Source organism: Limulus polyphemus, unplaced genomic scaffold, assembly GCF_000517525.1.
Source record: "Limulus polyphemus unplaced genomic scaffold, Limulus_polyphemus-2.1.2 Scaffold4893, whole genome shotgun sequence".
Taxonomy (NCBI): domain Eukaryota; kingdom Metazoa; phylum Arthropoda; class Merostomata; order Xiphosura; family Limulidae; genus Limulus; species Limulus polyphemus.
The window spans coordinates 43,078-57,758 of NW_013670503.1; the positions used below are offsets into that span (position 1 = coordinate 43,078).

A 14,681-nucleotide genomic window follows, 5' to 3' on the forward strand; every position below is an offset into this window, starting at 1 on the left:
ATATTTTTCCCTGAAATTGAACTTAAAATTCTCTGTAGCCGTGACTCTTTCCCATCTTTTCTTTAATATCGTTGTTCTTCTCACATAGCCGAGAAACTTGAACTGAACAATGATTGTGCCCTCACGGGTTGCAATGGTGAAGTCAACTTTTGGCGGGTCAGCCAAATTATTGCCGCGGGTCACTTAGAGACCCGAGGGTCATAGGTTGCTGACCACTGCTCTAGATATTTGTCTTTTTCATATTTTTTCACATCTGTCATCTTACTATGTCCCTGGCTGCTCTTTTTCTGTTTTCCTTGAGAGGACATCATTGGGGTGGGTATATGGGCTGCTCCATTTCTTTTTCATTTCTTTACAGAAGCCTTTTGCTACATATGTTCTGGATCCCACTTTGTGGCAAGTGATACCTGACCAGGTATACTTAATATCAAATCCACACCATATATCCTGTGACCATGCTAGATGACTATAACATTGAGGCACTTCCTATCACGGACCTGATGTACAGTTCCAGATGTTGGTTGTTTGACTCCATCTAATTGTCATCTATGCATCAATATCACGTATTGTACTTGAAATAATATAACATGTCATAGAATCATATTATGCACACCGTTGAGATGGGGTGTTCTGTAGGACCAATTGTAGATATATCTTGTGGTGTTTTGCTTCATAAATATGTTTGTCCTGGACTATATACTCATGGACTTCTTGGCCTTGATTCGCTTCCTACCATGGACCTGATGTACAATTCTAGATGCTGCCAGGTATTTGTTGATTGACTCCGCTCATGTGGTAGCTCTGCTTTTCACCCATTGCACTGTTTTCTGTGCTGCAGGTCTCCAGACTCTCCAATACATTTTGTCACCCTTTTTATCTGGTGGAGTATGGTAGTCCTTGCCACTTACCAGTTCCTAGCTGCTGGATTGGAGGCCAATCCTCCTCAGTGAAGCACAATTCCAATCACTTGAGAGTAATGCAATGGCATTTTTCTGATGTCAATGGCATGACACCTTTCCTATGGTGTATCTGATGTACAATTCCAAGTGCTGTCAAGTGTTGGTTGAGGAAGAATTTCCATTTATTGTCTGTTGTTGCCTATTCACTCGACACCTAGAGGTCCCATTAATTTCAAATTTCCCAAAGTGCCTGGTACACAATTTGTTGCATGCATAAGATGTGGAGTACATCATTTATTGAGTAATTGGGTAATTTTAGCTTGAGCAATAGAAATTTCTCTTGCCAGTTGCAAGGAGAGAGTAGTATTGGCTTAATTTCACTGACTATTAAAATAAAAAAGATGAAAACTTTAGTTTTGTGTCAAAATGTTACTTGTACAAAGATCTGCTGGATGCACATTCCATTTCTATTGTGTCCATGCAGTTTGAAAAATAAAACATTTTATGCTATCAAATACTTCTTATGGTAGAAAAGCAAAGAATGCCTTACAGGAACTCAAGGAAAAACTTCATGTGTACAATGTGAAAATTGTTTGAAAAAATTCAAACTTGAAATAAGGTTCCTGGCATCTTAAGAGTTCTTTGCTTAAAACAAAGTACCATAAAAAACAAACAAAGAGAGAATACACTACTGTCAGTGTCAACTACAGCCTAATGAAAAATGTAGACCGTGCTGAGGAAACCGTAAACAAACTGAGAATTACAGTCATTACATGTATACAGGCTTCTTTTGAATCAAGATTCTCCTCATTTGAGAATGAACTTTAGTGAGGTATATTTTGAATAGATCCAGCAAACTGGATGACACCACCAGAGAAATTAAGTGTTTAAATTTATCTGCAGAGTATTTTTATGAGACACAAAGAATGAATGGTTTTAATAAAACTAAGATAAGCTCACAATGGAAAGAATTCAAGAGAATGATTAAGTACTACATGAATTGAGTCAAACCTAAGGATCTCTGGGAGCATGTGCTTGTATGCTGAAGGAAGGAAGTTAAGAATGTTTGTATGCTGCTGTTCTGTATATGGCCCAGTAATAGTGTTGTTGAGGAAGGGTTTAGTCACTTTATCCACATGAGGAAAAAGAACAAATACTAGAAGCAGCCTTGGATAAGTTTATGACAAAAAAGGAGGAAAATGAAATTTAAAAAAATCCTTCTAACATGTCTATAGAAGATAGAGCCAAGAAATGGAAGTCAGACATGTAAAATTAAATTTATTCTGTTGGTGATGAAGATTTAAATGATTATCAAGATCATAATGAGTTTGAAACAGTTGAGATTATTTTTCAAGAACCTACTGCACAGGAATCGTTTGATGTTGACATTGCTGATGGAGATAATTTGGAAACGAACTTACCTTTTGTCACATAAAAGCTAATTTAATCATTGTCTGCCATCTCAGCATTGCTAAAAGAATATTTAGTAATCACAGCACCAGTCTTAATATCCCACCAGTTTTGTGCCATTTCTGAACATGTACGTATCATGTGACAACTCTCCACCAATAGTATTGTGTCACCTATAATGGCACAGCTAGTGCCCCCCCCCCCTTGCTATTCCTGGTCAATCTTCACTTTCTCAATTGGCATGACACAGTATAGATGTGTTTAATTTTTTCAAGTGTGACTACAGTTTTTGATTTGTTGGCATTTTTGACAAAGTTTATTCAACAATTTCTAACTTTCTCATTTCCGAATTCAAAGTGTGTTAGTATGAATTCAAGGTTGCCTGTGGTAGACAATATTACTTTGACAGGAAACAATGCAAATGATATGACTTCCCATAACACAAGGTTGACTTTACATGCTGAGGAAGTATATGTCTTGGATAGCATGGAGTTAGTCTTACACTTGGCCTGCATTTTATTCTTCTTCTCAATGTGACTATTTCTGAGGAAGAGGACACTCATTAAGTTGCCATTTTGGTCTCTCCTTTTCCAGGCACCTTCTCCCAATTGTCAGCTGCCTTATCTTTCGATTGGGAGAGACTTGTGCTTCTCCTTTCTTCCTATAGCTTCAAGTTCTCCCTGGAGATTTGTGGTAAGTTTTACAAAATGTACACTTCACACCAGTTCGATATACCCATGGTAGGCCCGGTTCTGATGCCCTTTGCATGACTTTTCCCTTCCTTATATACAGGATGTCATGAGTGCTTGGATTTTGGTAAGTTAGGTATACTTTGTTATCTACATTACTTTAGTTTAATTGTACATTATATATTGATTATTACTTTGTGAGTTTGGTAAATTTAATCATTATGCACGTTTATTAATTTTAGGTATTTTGTTAGTTCCTTATTAATATATACTTTCCCATTGTATTTTCCTATTGTGTTAGTTATGTATCTTAACTACTCGAACCTCTAATTTGTTGTTTTGTTTGTGTAATTTTTTTAACATAGTTGTTAACTATGTGCCTTCTCATTCCCACTTATGTCAATGTCAGACTTTATTATACATCTTTTGTCATCTCAGTTAATTTTGTGAAATGGTTTGTTAGATATTGATTATTACATACTTAATTCTGTGTCCTTGTCATCTAGGTTACTTTTTCTGTCTGGTACCTGAGATATTGCTTATTATTGTGTTTTCTCTGTAATTTCTGTCAGTAAGCATGTTCGTTATTTTTATATTCTTTATGGACTAGAAATTTTTTATACTTTGCCCATTTGATGTCTGTCAGTCATTTGTTTACTGTGTATATTTTGATAGTTGATACATTACATATCACTATTACTAGTAATATTTATTCATTGTTCTATTTGAATTTTTTCATCAGTGTTCAATTGTGCCATCCCTTCCTAATTTTTATCACTGTGGGACATAAAATTTTGCCTTGTTACTTCACTGACATGTTCGTTTCTTTCTTATTTGTTGGGCTGAGCTTAGCTTTGGTTCCTTTTCCTATGTTTGTGATTCTATACAGCTCTTTACATGTTTTGTTGGGGAATACAATATTTTTTCTGACCTTTCCCTCTGTGAATCTTCCTTCTCTGGTTTGACTGGCTTCTGCTTGCTTCATCCCATTCTCAGTCCTTATTCTACACTCCTCTGCTTATACAAGATGCAGAATGGGTTTCCTTATAACAAGGGGGGGAAGTCCATTCTGACTCCCTCTTAATACCCCATTGATTTAAGGTTTTTTTCTTTACAATTTCAGTCAGGCACAGACTTCTCTTCTTTGTCTTTGGGTTTGAAAGGAGGAGTTCACACATCCCTCACCTTTCTTACGGCTTGATATGTTCTATATTTTTAGGGATGTGGTTTCCTTGGAAGCTCTCATTTCCATGGGTCAGACTCGTATGCGTTCCCATCGGTGAACACTCCTCGATCAGTAGAACTTCTCCTCGAATCCCTGTCTTGGTGGTTGACCAGAGTCCAGACTGCAGCAGGGGTGCTGCTTATTCTGCCTCATCTAGGTTTACATATGTTTCCATACTCCTCTTTAGAGGGCTGAGGTTCTTACCTTGACACCTGGGAGATTTCCAAGTCTTTGGTCAATCAAGGACATTGTCTCCATATCGCCTTTCTCAAGCCTTTGGTGGTTCATCAAGCCTTGTCCAACCTCCTTCCTCTCTAAGTTGAGTGGTGGTAGTGATGGTACATTCCCACTTCTCCACTGTGGTCACTTATATCGTTGAGCCAGGGAGTACTGATTTCTGGTCTCTGTGCTTTCAGATTCTGGGTCTCTTTCTAAGACCACTATTGTCACATTGTGGTCTTTTTCCAAAATCCTTCCATCTGGTGGTGGTTTGATTGTCTTCCATCAAGATTTTCATCACAAAGTTGTCTCTCGTTCCACAGATGTCTCCATTCTCTGTCTTCATGCATGGTTTTGTCTTGTCCATTGTCTCAGCCCAGGGTCTGACTCCATGTTTTGCATCTATCCTTCCCAATCCATGAGATCTTCTTCCATGACCGTTACCTTTGACTTTGGTCTCTTCAATGTGCTTTTTTTTTGTCCTTCATTCCCTATTCTTCATCCAGTTGTTTGTCAAAGGCTTGTCCACTTCGTTCCTGTCCAGTTTTCGGGCGGTCTTTTCTATCACCTTCTGTTTCTTCTGGGTTGTCTTCCCCTGTCATTTCCATTCCTTTGCTTTGCCTATTGGGATCTCACTGTGGTCCTTTATGCCCTTTCTCATCCTACATTTTAGACTTTATCTTAATGTTCCATCTACCTTCCCTCCCTCACAACCTAATTCCTTCTCCTTCTTGCTTGTGGTTCTCATCATTCAGATTTTTATACCTTTTATGTTACCTGCATCCTTACCATTCCTCTTGTGTCATCCTCTATCTCAACCACGGTCCTTCCTCCCTAGGGCCTAAATTGCCAGTGTCTGTGTTCTGACTTTCACACCCATTTCCTTACCTACCATTTCCTATCTGTACTTCTATTTCTATCCTGATAGACTTCCTTTGTCTAGTTCATTCCTTCAGGTGTTAAGTGGCATGTTCTTCCTTCTTTCGGGTTTGCATTCCTGACTCCTTATTCCCTGGAATCCTTCAGTTTCTATTGTTCTGCAACCTGTTACTCTCAGTGGTTGGGATCATGAACTCATCTGACTGGCTTATTCATACTTGTCTGTGGACAGTTGCTGACTCCATAATGTCTCTTCACATCAAATTTGTCACATTACTATATTTTTTGCTACTCCCTTTCTTCATTCTTTGAGAGAGATCATTTGGCTAGAATGTGAGCTACTCTTAATATCTTTATCACTCATTATCTGCTAAATATGGCTGTGTCTTCCTCTGGTGGATATTGTTTTCCTCCTGTGGCAGTTCTACACATGTTTGTTCACCTTTGTCTAGGGTAAGTTTTGCTTCCTTTCATTTATATTTTCCTTTCAGCTTCTCTAATCTTTGCATTCTTTTTTACAGATCCTACCTTGTTGCCTTTTCGGGTATGCTTTGTGTCAAGCCGGCACTAATTGAAGTAATTATATAATGTTCACTGTTGAGATGGGGTGATTCTGTAAAACCACTGGGGGCTTTTCCAGTGGTATACATGTATATATATCTATGTATTAGAAATCATTAACACTGTATCTTTGGTGGACCATCACTCATGAGTAAAGCAGAAGGTACTTTCTGCCCATTCCTGCTGATCCTTTGATTCCTTAATTGGGTTCAGTCTGCTTTTCAAAATAGGGAAACACAGTCACCCATTGCACTGTCTCCTTAATGCTATCAGCTATATTTTCTTTTTCAATTTATTAGGTAATGAGAAAAAGAATGATTCTGCACACTTAAGTGAATATTAACTATTCCAGAGTATTTCACTTCAACCTTACTGTTAACAACTGTATTTTCTTACTCAGGTTCTTAGATACCAAGAGCGAGAATGATTTTGTACACATAAGAGAAGTGTTATTAAATAGACCAGAGCAGTTGACTTCAGCCTTCCCCTAACAGTCGTTTTCTTATTCTATTTATTAGATACTGAGAACCAGAATGATCCTGCACACATAAGAGAAGTATTACTAAATAGTCCAGAGCAGTTAGCCCTACTAAAGCATAACAATCCTCATCTAGCTGATGCCCTTCTCAGTGGAAGTGTTGGTAAGAGATGAGATTTTTCCTTGTTGGATTCTATAAGTTTTTTTACAGTAAATATCAACAATCTAGAAGTATTCTTTAATCACTTAAATTAGGAAATCCAGGTTATTTTTTATTGATACTTAATGCCTTTTATCTGATAAACTTTGACCTTTTGAAAAATTTAATAAATTTTTATTCTTTTGAAAATACCATTAAATTTTTAATTATTACTGATTAAAAACTTTGAAGTGAAAAAATGCAGATCAGTATATTATACAATCCCTTTTTTATTAGGGTTTTTTTAGCTATGTTAATTCCCTCATCTTTTTTGAATGACATTAGTAGGGTGGAGAAAGGTTAATATAGTTTCTGACTTTTTTCTTCTGGTGACCTTGACTCTTTTAAAACAAAAAATATTTCAAACCATTGATAGCCCTCTCTCCTCTCTGAGTCTTTTTTCATTTGATTATCAAACAGAGTCATTCCTATTAAATTTTGTTTTACCAAGAACAAAACCTCTTAATTCCAGGTGTAGTGTTATGTTTTTGTTGGTACATTGTATCTTGTATCTGTAACATCTCTTTGAGCTTTTTCAGATTCAAGAATGCTACAAAACAATACAGTCCTACAATTAAAAAGGAATTCCAAGATGATACCTCATGTCTACACACAGAATGACTTGATCCCTTGTGCATACACCAATGAGACTTGCATGCCACTAGCCTTGAGTTAACTCACACTTAAAAATCATATGTTTAACATGAACTGTGCTGATGCATGATGATGTCATTATCTAATGATGTCCTCCACTAATAGGAAGGTGACACAATCTCTTTGTACAGTAGCTCCCCTTAAACACTTGCACTAACTTTATTCTTGTTCTTGGTATTGCTTCAAATGGACGTGTTTTTAAACTTATTAATCAATTATGGGAGATTTGTGATAAATAACTTAAAAATGACTCTTGTGTAAAACATCTATTTACATTTAAAAGGAATACAACATTAAACTATTACACAATAAATAGTTATTAAAAACAGGGACTTTCTCTAAAATGACTGTACATATATTTCAGTGTCTATGATACCATCTTCAAGAGTAACAGTAAAAGCAAGGTTGGGACTTATATATCCACATAATGATTTTCATACCAAAATGCCATCTAGACTTAAACTATCCAGAATTACAAAACATCTGTTCAGTACTTTATTATTTCTAGACCTGGACCAGCTTCCTTGTTTAATATATTTATTTTTACAATTTAGTGTTACTACAGTCTATAACATGAGATGTTTCTGTCACATGTTCTGCTAATGCCCATTCGTTTACTTTGTATTTTACCACTCCGTTATCATATTCCTTGATCCTTCATTTTAATATTGGTTAATATGAACTTGACCACAGGTACAAGGAATTTTTTAAATCCCACATTTATCAATTTCTTCCATTCTTTCTTTTGTACTCTTGATATTATTTAATTTACAATGGTGCAGAGAGAATGTTATGCTACATTCTGTGTATTGTTTCATTATATTACCTATTTTTGTAGATAAGCCTTGAACATATGGTAAACAAACTCTCATATTATCTACTTTACCCTCTAACCTTGTATATGTTAACATCCTTAATTTATTGATGTGTTATGATGCAATCTATCAATAATTTTGAGTGTATATCCTCTATTTATGATGATGTATTGATAGATTGCATGTTTTTAGATCTAATTGGAAAAAGAGTAGTCACAAATTGGCAGTGGGTGTTGCTGGTCAGCAGCCAAAAATTAGGAAAGGTGGCAGAAAGATTTAGTATCATGGTCATAACTCAAACTGATACCCTTGAATCAGGAGACAATCACCCTAATCACCTAGCCATGCTGACCCAAAGCTAACTTAATTGAGAAAATGATAATAAAATCATAATGAAAATATTTCAATTACCTGATTAGTTGATTATTTTTGTGAGTTGTGACAGTAATTGATTATGCTGAACAAACTTGAACTAATCAAAAATAATAATGGCAATATTTTGATTACCTGAATAGTTTGAATAATTGGAAATGTGTAATTTTGGTTAATTGATAAATTTACATGACACTAATGGATGTAATTGTTATCCATTAAATATAAGTTAATCTATTTAACTGCCCAGCTCAAAATTTAATTGTAATAATAATAAACTGGTAATGCAACTTCAGTTGTGTTTATATATATAAATATTTAGCCAAAACTTTTCGAACATAAGTAAATGGCTTGTCTTCACACAGGTTTTCAAGGTTTTGAAGAAACAGTGTTAAGGAACAAAAAATTAAAAATAATCTTTACCTGATTCCCAAGTCAGGTTAAAATATAGTATTTCCAATCATACTTAACTCCATTGACACTCTCCCACCCTTCCTCCCCACTAAGAGCCAGTGTTAGAGACTGGGATTGAGTCAGTCTCGAAAAAGTGATAACATTATCTGAATGAGGAGCTTACATACAGTACCAGGATAGAGGATACATTGACGTAGATGGAGAGTGTCACAAGACAAATATAAAAAGTATAAAAGACTAGAGCAAGTGACAGAAAATCTTAGAAAATCAAGTGACAGAAAACCAATACTTAGATGTTCAAAGGAAAAATCCCTGGCAGTCGAATAAGTATTGAAGGAAATACATTTTTGATTTAAGAAAATGAAAATTTTGTGTACTTGTAGCATAATGGGTTATGCTATTGATTTCACATTCACCTGGTGATGTTTATTCTTTGAATTGCAGTACTGTTATAAGTTTTTGGTTACATACACCCAATTGCCTTATAACTACATCACATTTTTGGTCTGTATGAGATACATGCACATTAGAGAAGTTTTTATATCATTATTAATATGTGAATAATTTTGTTCACGAGTGTCCCATAAGCATGCTTATTTTTACTTATTACTTTATTTTAAAGCCATTCCATCTTCTGAACATTCTAATCTTTTGTTCTTTAACCATTCTGTCTTCTAAACATTTTAATCTTTCTCTTTTTTAGAACAGTTTACCTCAGTTTTACAAGAACAACAAGAGCAACGAGCAAGAAAAGAACAACTTCGAATTCGCATGATGAATGCTGATCCATTTGATGCTGAAGCCCAGCAACTGATTGCTGAGGAAATCAAGTTAGGATAATTTTCTTTGCCTACTTCTTAGATCCTTGTCTGAAACAGTTTTAAAGTATGTACTATTTCCTTAATCTTGCAGGAACCACATTTTGTGTTTTTGATGTAGTGTTAAGTGCTCTCGATCATTAGATTTTTTTTTTTGATACTTTTGGTGCAGTAAATTTTCAGTTTGGTTTTTCTGGTACAATGTATAGTTCCATGTCATTACAAAAGACTCAGTTCATTAAATAATAGTATTTAACCTTTTAGTTGCTGGTGATACCTGGATGGAAACATAGCAGACCAAATGCAGTTTACATATATTTTGGGTGAATCTAATCTTCTAGTTGTTATACTTATCTAAAGTGAAAAACACAAGAAAACCAGGAGATAGTTTTATAGTAACAAGTACTTAACAGTACTGTCATTCCCTCAGCTCACTAATATTCAGTTACCTTTTCATACCAGATACTTAATCTGTGTTTTAAGTATTGTCCATGGATTTCTTGTCATGAAATATTGTGCTGATTGTCAGTGTTTGTCACTTTACCATGTGCAACTTTGAAACTTAAATTCTTGTTTGGAAAAGTTTATAATTCTGACTTTTTGAAATTTATTTTATGTACACTTTTTTTGTACTTTATTCAGTCCAGGTCAGCCATTCAATGAAAATAAAGAGAATTTTTCTCTTAGGAATATTTTTCCAAAACATTTAACTTTAATGGTTTAAATTGTGTTGTTATTAGAACTTATTTAACCTCATACTTACCAGCAGAGTTCAGACAGTCAGTATATAATAAAACCCAAAATATTTTAGGAAGTAAATATCTGAAATAGTCAGGTCTGTATTTATTATGACTGGAAGATGAAACAGACGAGCCTTGATGGAATGTAGGAGAACAAATATGCTTGAATATACAGAATTGTCTCAAATCATTTGTTATTTTTTAACATTCCTGAATTTTTGATATTTTATAGTTGAAGCATTTCAGAAAACATTTTTAAAAAAAAATAAATTAAATATTTTTCTGCACAACTAAGAAAATTTAAATTTCCATGCAAAATAAACTTTTTCATTTAACCATATAGAAGAATTGGTGACTATGAATTATAATAGTATTTTCCCTCAATGTAGAAAACATACAACACGTTAACTGAATCAACTCTGATCTCTTTAATGTAATGAGATATTCTGTTGACTAAAGCAGCTTTGTGGTATTGATGAAAGGATGATGTTTTGGATTACCTTCTGTTGACTAAAGCAGCTTTGTGGTATTGATGAAAGGATGATGTTTTGGATTACCTTCTGTTGACTAAAGCAGCTTTGTGGTATTGATGAAAGGATGATGTTTTGGATTACCTTCTGTTGACTAAAGCAGCTTTGTGGTATTGATGAAAGGATGATGATGTTTTGGATTACCTTCTGTTGACTAAAGCAGCTTTGTGGTTTTGATGAAAGGATGATGTTTTGGATTACCTTCTTTTTAGCAAAACAGTTAAATATGTACTTTTTTATATACATTTAAGCACTTTAATAATATTAATAATTTAGTCTTGTCATCTTTTCATAATTCATGGTTTAAAAGTAAACTAATTATTTAGTTGTAGAACACTGAGGTCTTAATAGCATTGAGTAAATTTGGCTCTTAATTTATTAATAATATAGTCTTTGAGTTTCCAACTAAGGCTGTGATCTTAGTTTTATAAAGTACTGTTTCTTAGAAATCTACAGTGTTAATATTAACATACACAGGACAATATTCTTTATGCATAAACAGAAAGATATCACCTACTGATGTAGTTCATATCTACGTATACAATGCTTAGTTGTGGTAGAAACTTGTTCGTAGAAGTGATAATTTTTTATCAGAGATGCAGCATCCAAGGATAGTTGATGATATATTATTTGCAAATTTACAAAAAAGGAAAGGTTGGATCTACAGCTTTTTAACTATAAAAAAAATCAATAACTTCTCGTCATTCTTATCTGAAATACTTCTAGATTAGATAGCTAAGTAGATCATTTCATTCAAAATAGTCTTCTTATCTTTCATCACACAGTAGCTATTCCTTCCACATCTGCATATGAAATTTTTTGCATGCCCTAACTTTGAGGTATCTCCCATCTAAGACATGTGGTATAATGTGAACTATATAGTGCATGAATTAATCATTATGTGACAGTAGCTCTCCACCAATAGTAAGGCGACACATCCTCCATGTGCAGTAGATTCCCATAAACACAGACACTCGAAATTAACTACATTCCCATCCTCGGCACTGTCTTTAATAGACGTGTTTCTTTAAGTTTAAACTTCAATTTTTTAGATTTGCACTGCCTTTTGACAGTGCTAACTTTCTTTAGTTTCCATTTAGTTTGTTTTAACTTTGAGTTAAAGGTACATTGTCCCTAAATAACTAACTAACTAAAAAAAATGTTTTATCCTTTTGATCTGGCAAATTGCTACAACAGTGAGTTCTTAGGTGATGATGGCTCCTATATCCTTTCAAAGTTCTGGCAACATTGCTAACTCTGTCCCTACTTTGTGGCCACTTGAGGCTTGGTGACTGTTGAAGATGTTACTGCCATAGTTCATTGTGTTTTTTGATGCCTTCTGTGCCTCATCTCTCTGTCCTTGCATCTGACACGTGTTCTCCTCTTTCTGAACTTTACTACAAGGATAATGACTTTAATCAATTCTTTCCACTTCTTGTGTTGCACTAAATTCTTCTTTACCTGTTGAGGACAGTGGTCTTCCTCCAAATCTGTTTGTCAATTTAATTTCTCAGATCTGTTTTTTGCTTCTGTGTCCTTTTATTCTTCCTGTTCCTTAATACATAACTCTTACACTGAGGTTTATTTGGTTTTTCTCCTTCTCCAAACATACATGTACATGTTGACATGTTCTTGGATCACCTTCGTTCCCACTTTCAAATGGCTTGTCCTCCTGAACTCCAGAATTCCTTCAACATGGCTTATGACTGTTTCCCTTTTCTGTTCTTGGATTCCCAAACCCTGGAGTTCCTTCTATCCACTTGGGGGCTAACTCCAGTAACACTCTAGTGCTCAATTTTCATGTGTTTTCCTTGTTCTTACCCATCTGCTTTATTACCTGTCCTCTTTTCATCTCCCATCTGAAGCCCAACACCAGGATCTTAATAGTGTTTATGGGGATCTACAGTTGGTCCTTTTCAATACCTTGGCCAGAGTTTTGTCTTCTACCTTGATCCTGCTTACATGTTTCCCCTGTTGTTGGAACCTTCTGCGAAGTGACACTCTTCTCTCTTTTGTGACTGACCTCAGTCTAGCTTCTTTTCTTTGACTTGAAGGTGACATTAACACCTTTAAGACTTGGGCCAAGGCTACCCAACACTAGTTCTATCTTTGCTCATTGGTTTATCATCTCTTACTGTCAGAATTAAAACTATAATTCTTTTAGCCAATTTCCAAAATAATAGACTTTTACTTATACTTCTTAATAGTATAAATATTGCACTAATATTCTGTTGGTAATTCACTTACAATTGTGGAATGATTTACTGAAATCGTTTGGTTTTCTTTCTTGTAAATGTCCTCTGTTTGTCTTGTCAAAGTGCACTCAGGCTGATTCAATTACTTTAGAACCATGCTTTGACAGAATAAAATTATTTTTCTTATCTTCTTTTCTACTGTTAGTTTCACTCTAACACATTAAACGATAGGCCTATCACTTTTACGTTACTTAACTTCACACCAACTATATTCTCTTTGATTTTCTCTGTCTAATACTGTCTGTCTGCTGCTTCCCGCTTATCTCACGCAACTTATATTTTTATTTCATAGTCGGCTGGCCACTTTCTATATTCTCGACACCAATTAGTTATTAACAAAACCTTCTACAATAATCTGCTTTTAACTCTTATTATAACAAAACTTAAAAATAATAGGATATTTACTCACAAATATAAATTAATCACTAATATTTAAACCAAACAGTTATTTATATCATGACAAAGTTTAAGTTATTATAATAACATACTGTAAATGTAATACGCTTGTCTGTCTGTTGTTTTTGCTCATCTCACGTATTTATGTCTTTATCACTTAATCATCTGGCCTTCCAGAAATCTATATTCTCAACGTCAGTGTATTGCATGTGATGTTCAGTAGTCTCAACATCAAGTAATTATAAACATAACTTCCTACAATCATCTACTTTTAACTCTTATTATAACAAAAACTAAACAATATTAAAATATTCACTCACACAATAAATTAATCAATAATATCTAACCTAAACAGTCTTTTGTATCATGACATCACCCGTCTTCAAGATAAATATTTACAATAAATTTTTTACCATATACAAAACTCCCCCAGTGGCACAGCAGTATGTCTGTGGACTTACAATACTAGAATCCGGGTTTTGATACCCGTGGTGGGCAGAGCACAGATAGCCCATTTTGTAGCTTTGTGCATAACTAAAAACAAAAAACAAAACATATATAAAGACTGTTCTTAGTTCATACATAAACTCTGCTCATACAGTCTGCATTAACATTCACAGTTCCTATGTCTGTCTCTCCTAGCATAGGGTCTCCAGTAAGGCTTCTCCTTACTAGGATCCCTCATTTTTTATCTTGACCTTGTGTTGCCTGAGGTCCGTGTTTCCTAATCTATCTGTATGTAGATTTTGTTTCTCTTCCCTTTTCATATCAGTCAGTTTGATGTCTTTGTACATCTCATCTCTAATCAGTGCTCTTAGACTTAATAGATCCTTATCTTCTAAGACAAAGCTACTGTTTTTTGGTTCTGCATCTATGACAGCCACACCTGCCATGTCCATTTGTACATCAGTAGCTGCACTCACAAGGTCTTCTTCCCTCTCAAAGTACCTTTTCAACAGATTGGCATGGTAGATCTTGGTCTTCCCATTCACATTCACCTTCTAGTCCATTCTGTTGAGTACTTCCTGTATTTCAAAAGGGCCTTTCCATATCAGGGTGAATTTGTTGTGGTCTGTGTGCAGCAGAACTAAGATCTTTTGTCCAGCCTTATTCTTTTCACCAACTGTC

At 34.8% G+C, this 14,681-nt stretch overlaps 1 protein-coding gene across 1 annotated transcript in view; it reads left to right on the forward strand.

The window, feature by feature from the left end:
• Positions 1-14,681, forward strand: part of LOC106471835 (protein DDI1 homolog 2-like) — a gene marked incomplete at its 3' end in the record, with an annotated part of 78,981 nt that overhangs the window by 42,242 nt on the left and 22,058 nt on the right. Inside the window, exons 4-5 of the mRNA XM_013932455.2 lie at positions 6,401-6,523; positions 9,518-9,644. Of these exons, the coding sequence (XP_013787909.2) occupies positions 6,401-6,523; positions 9,518-9,644 (250 nt within the window). The remainder of the gene's footprint in view (positions 1-6,400; positions 6,524-9,517; positions 9,645-14,681) is intronic.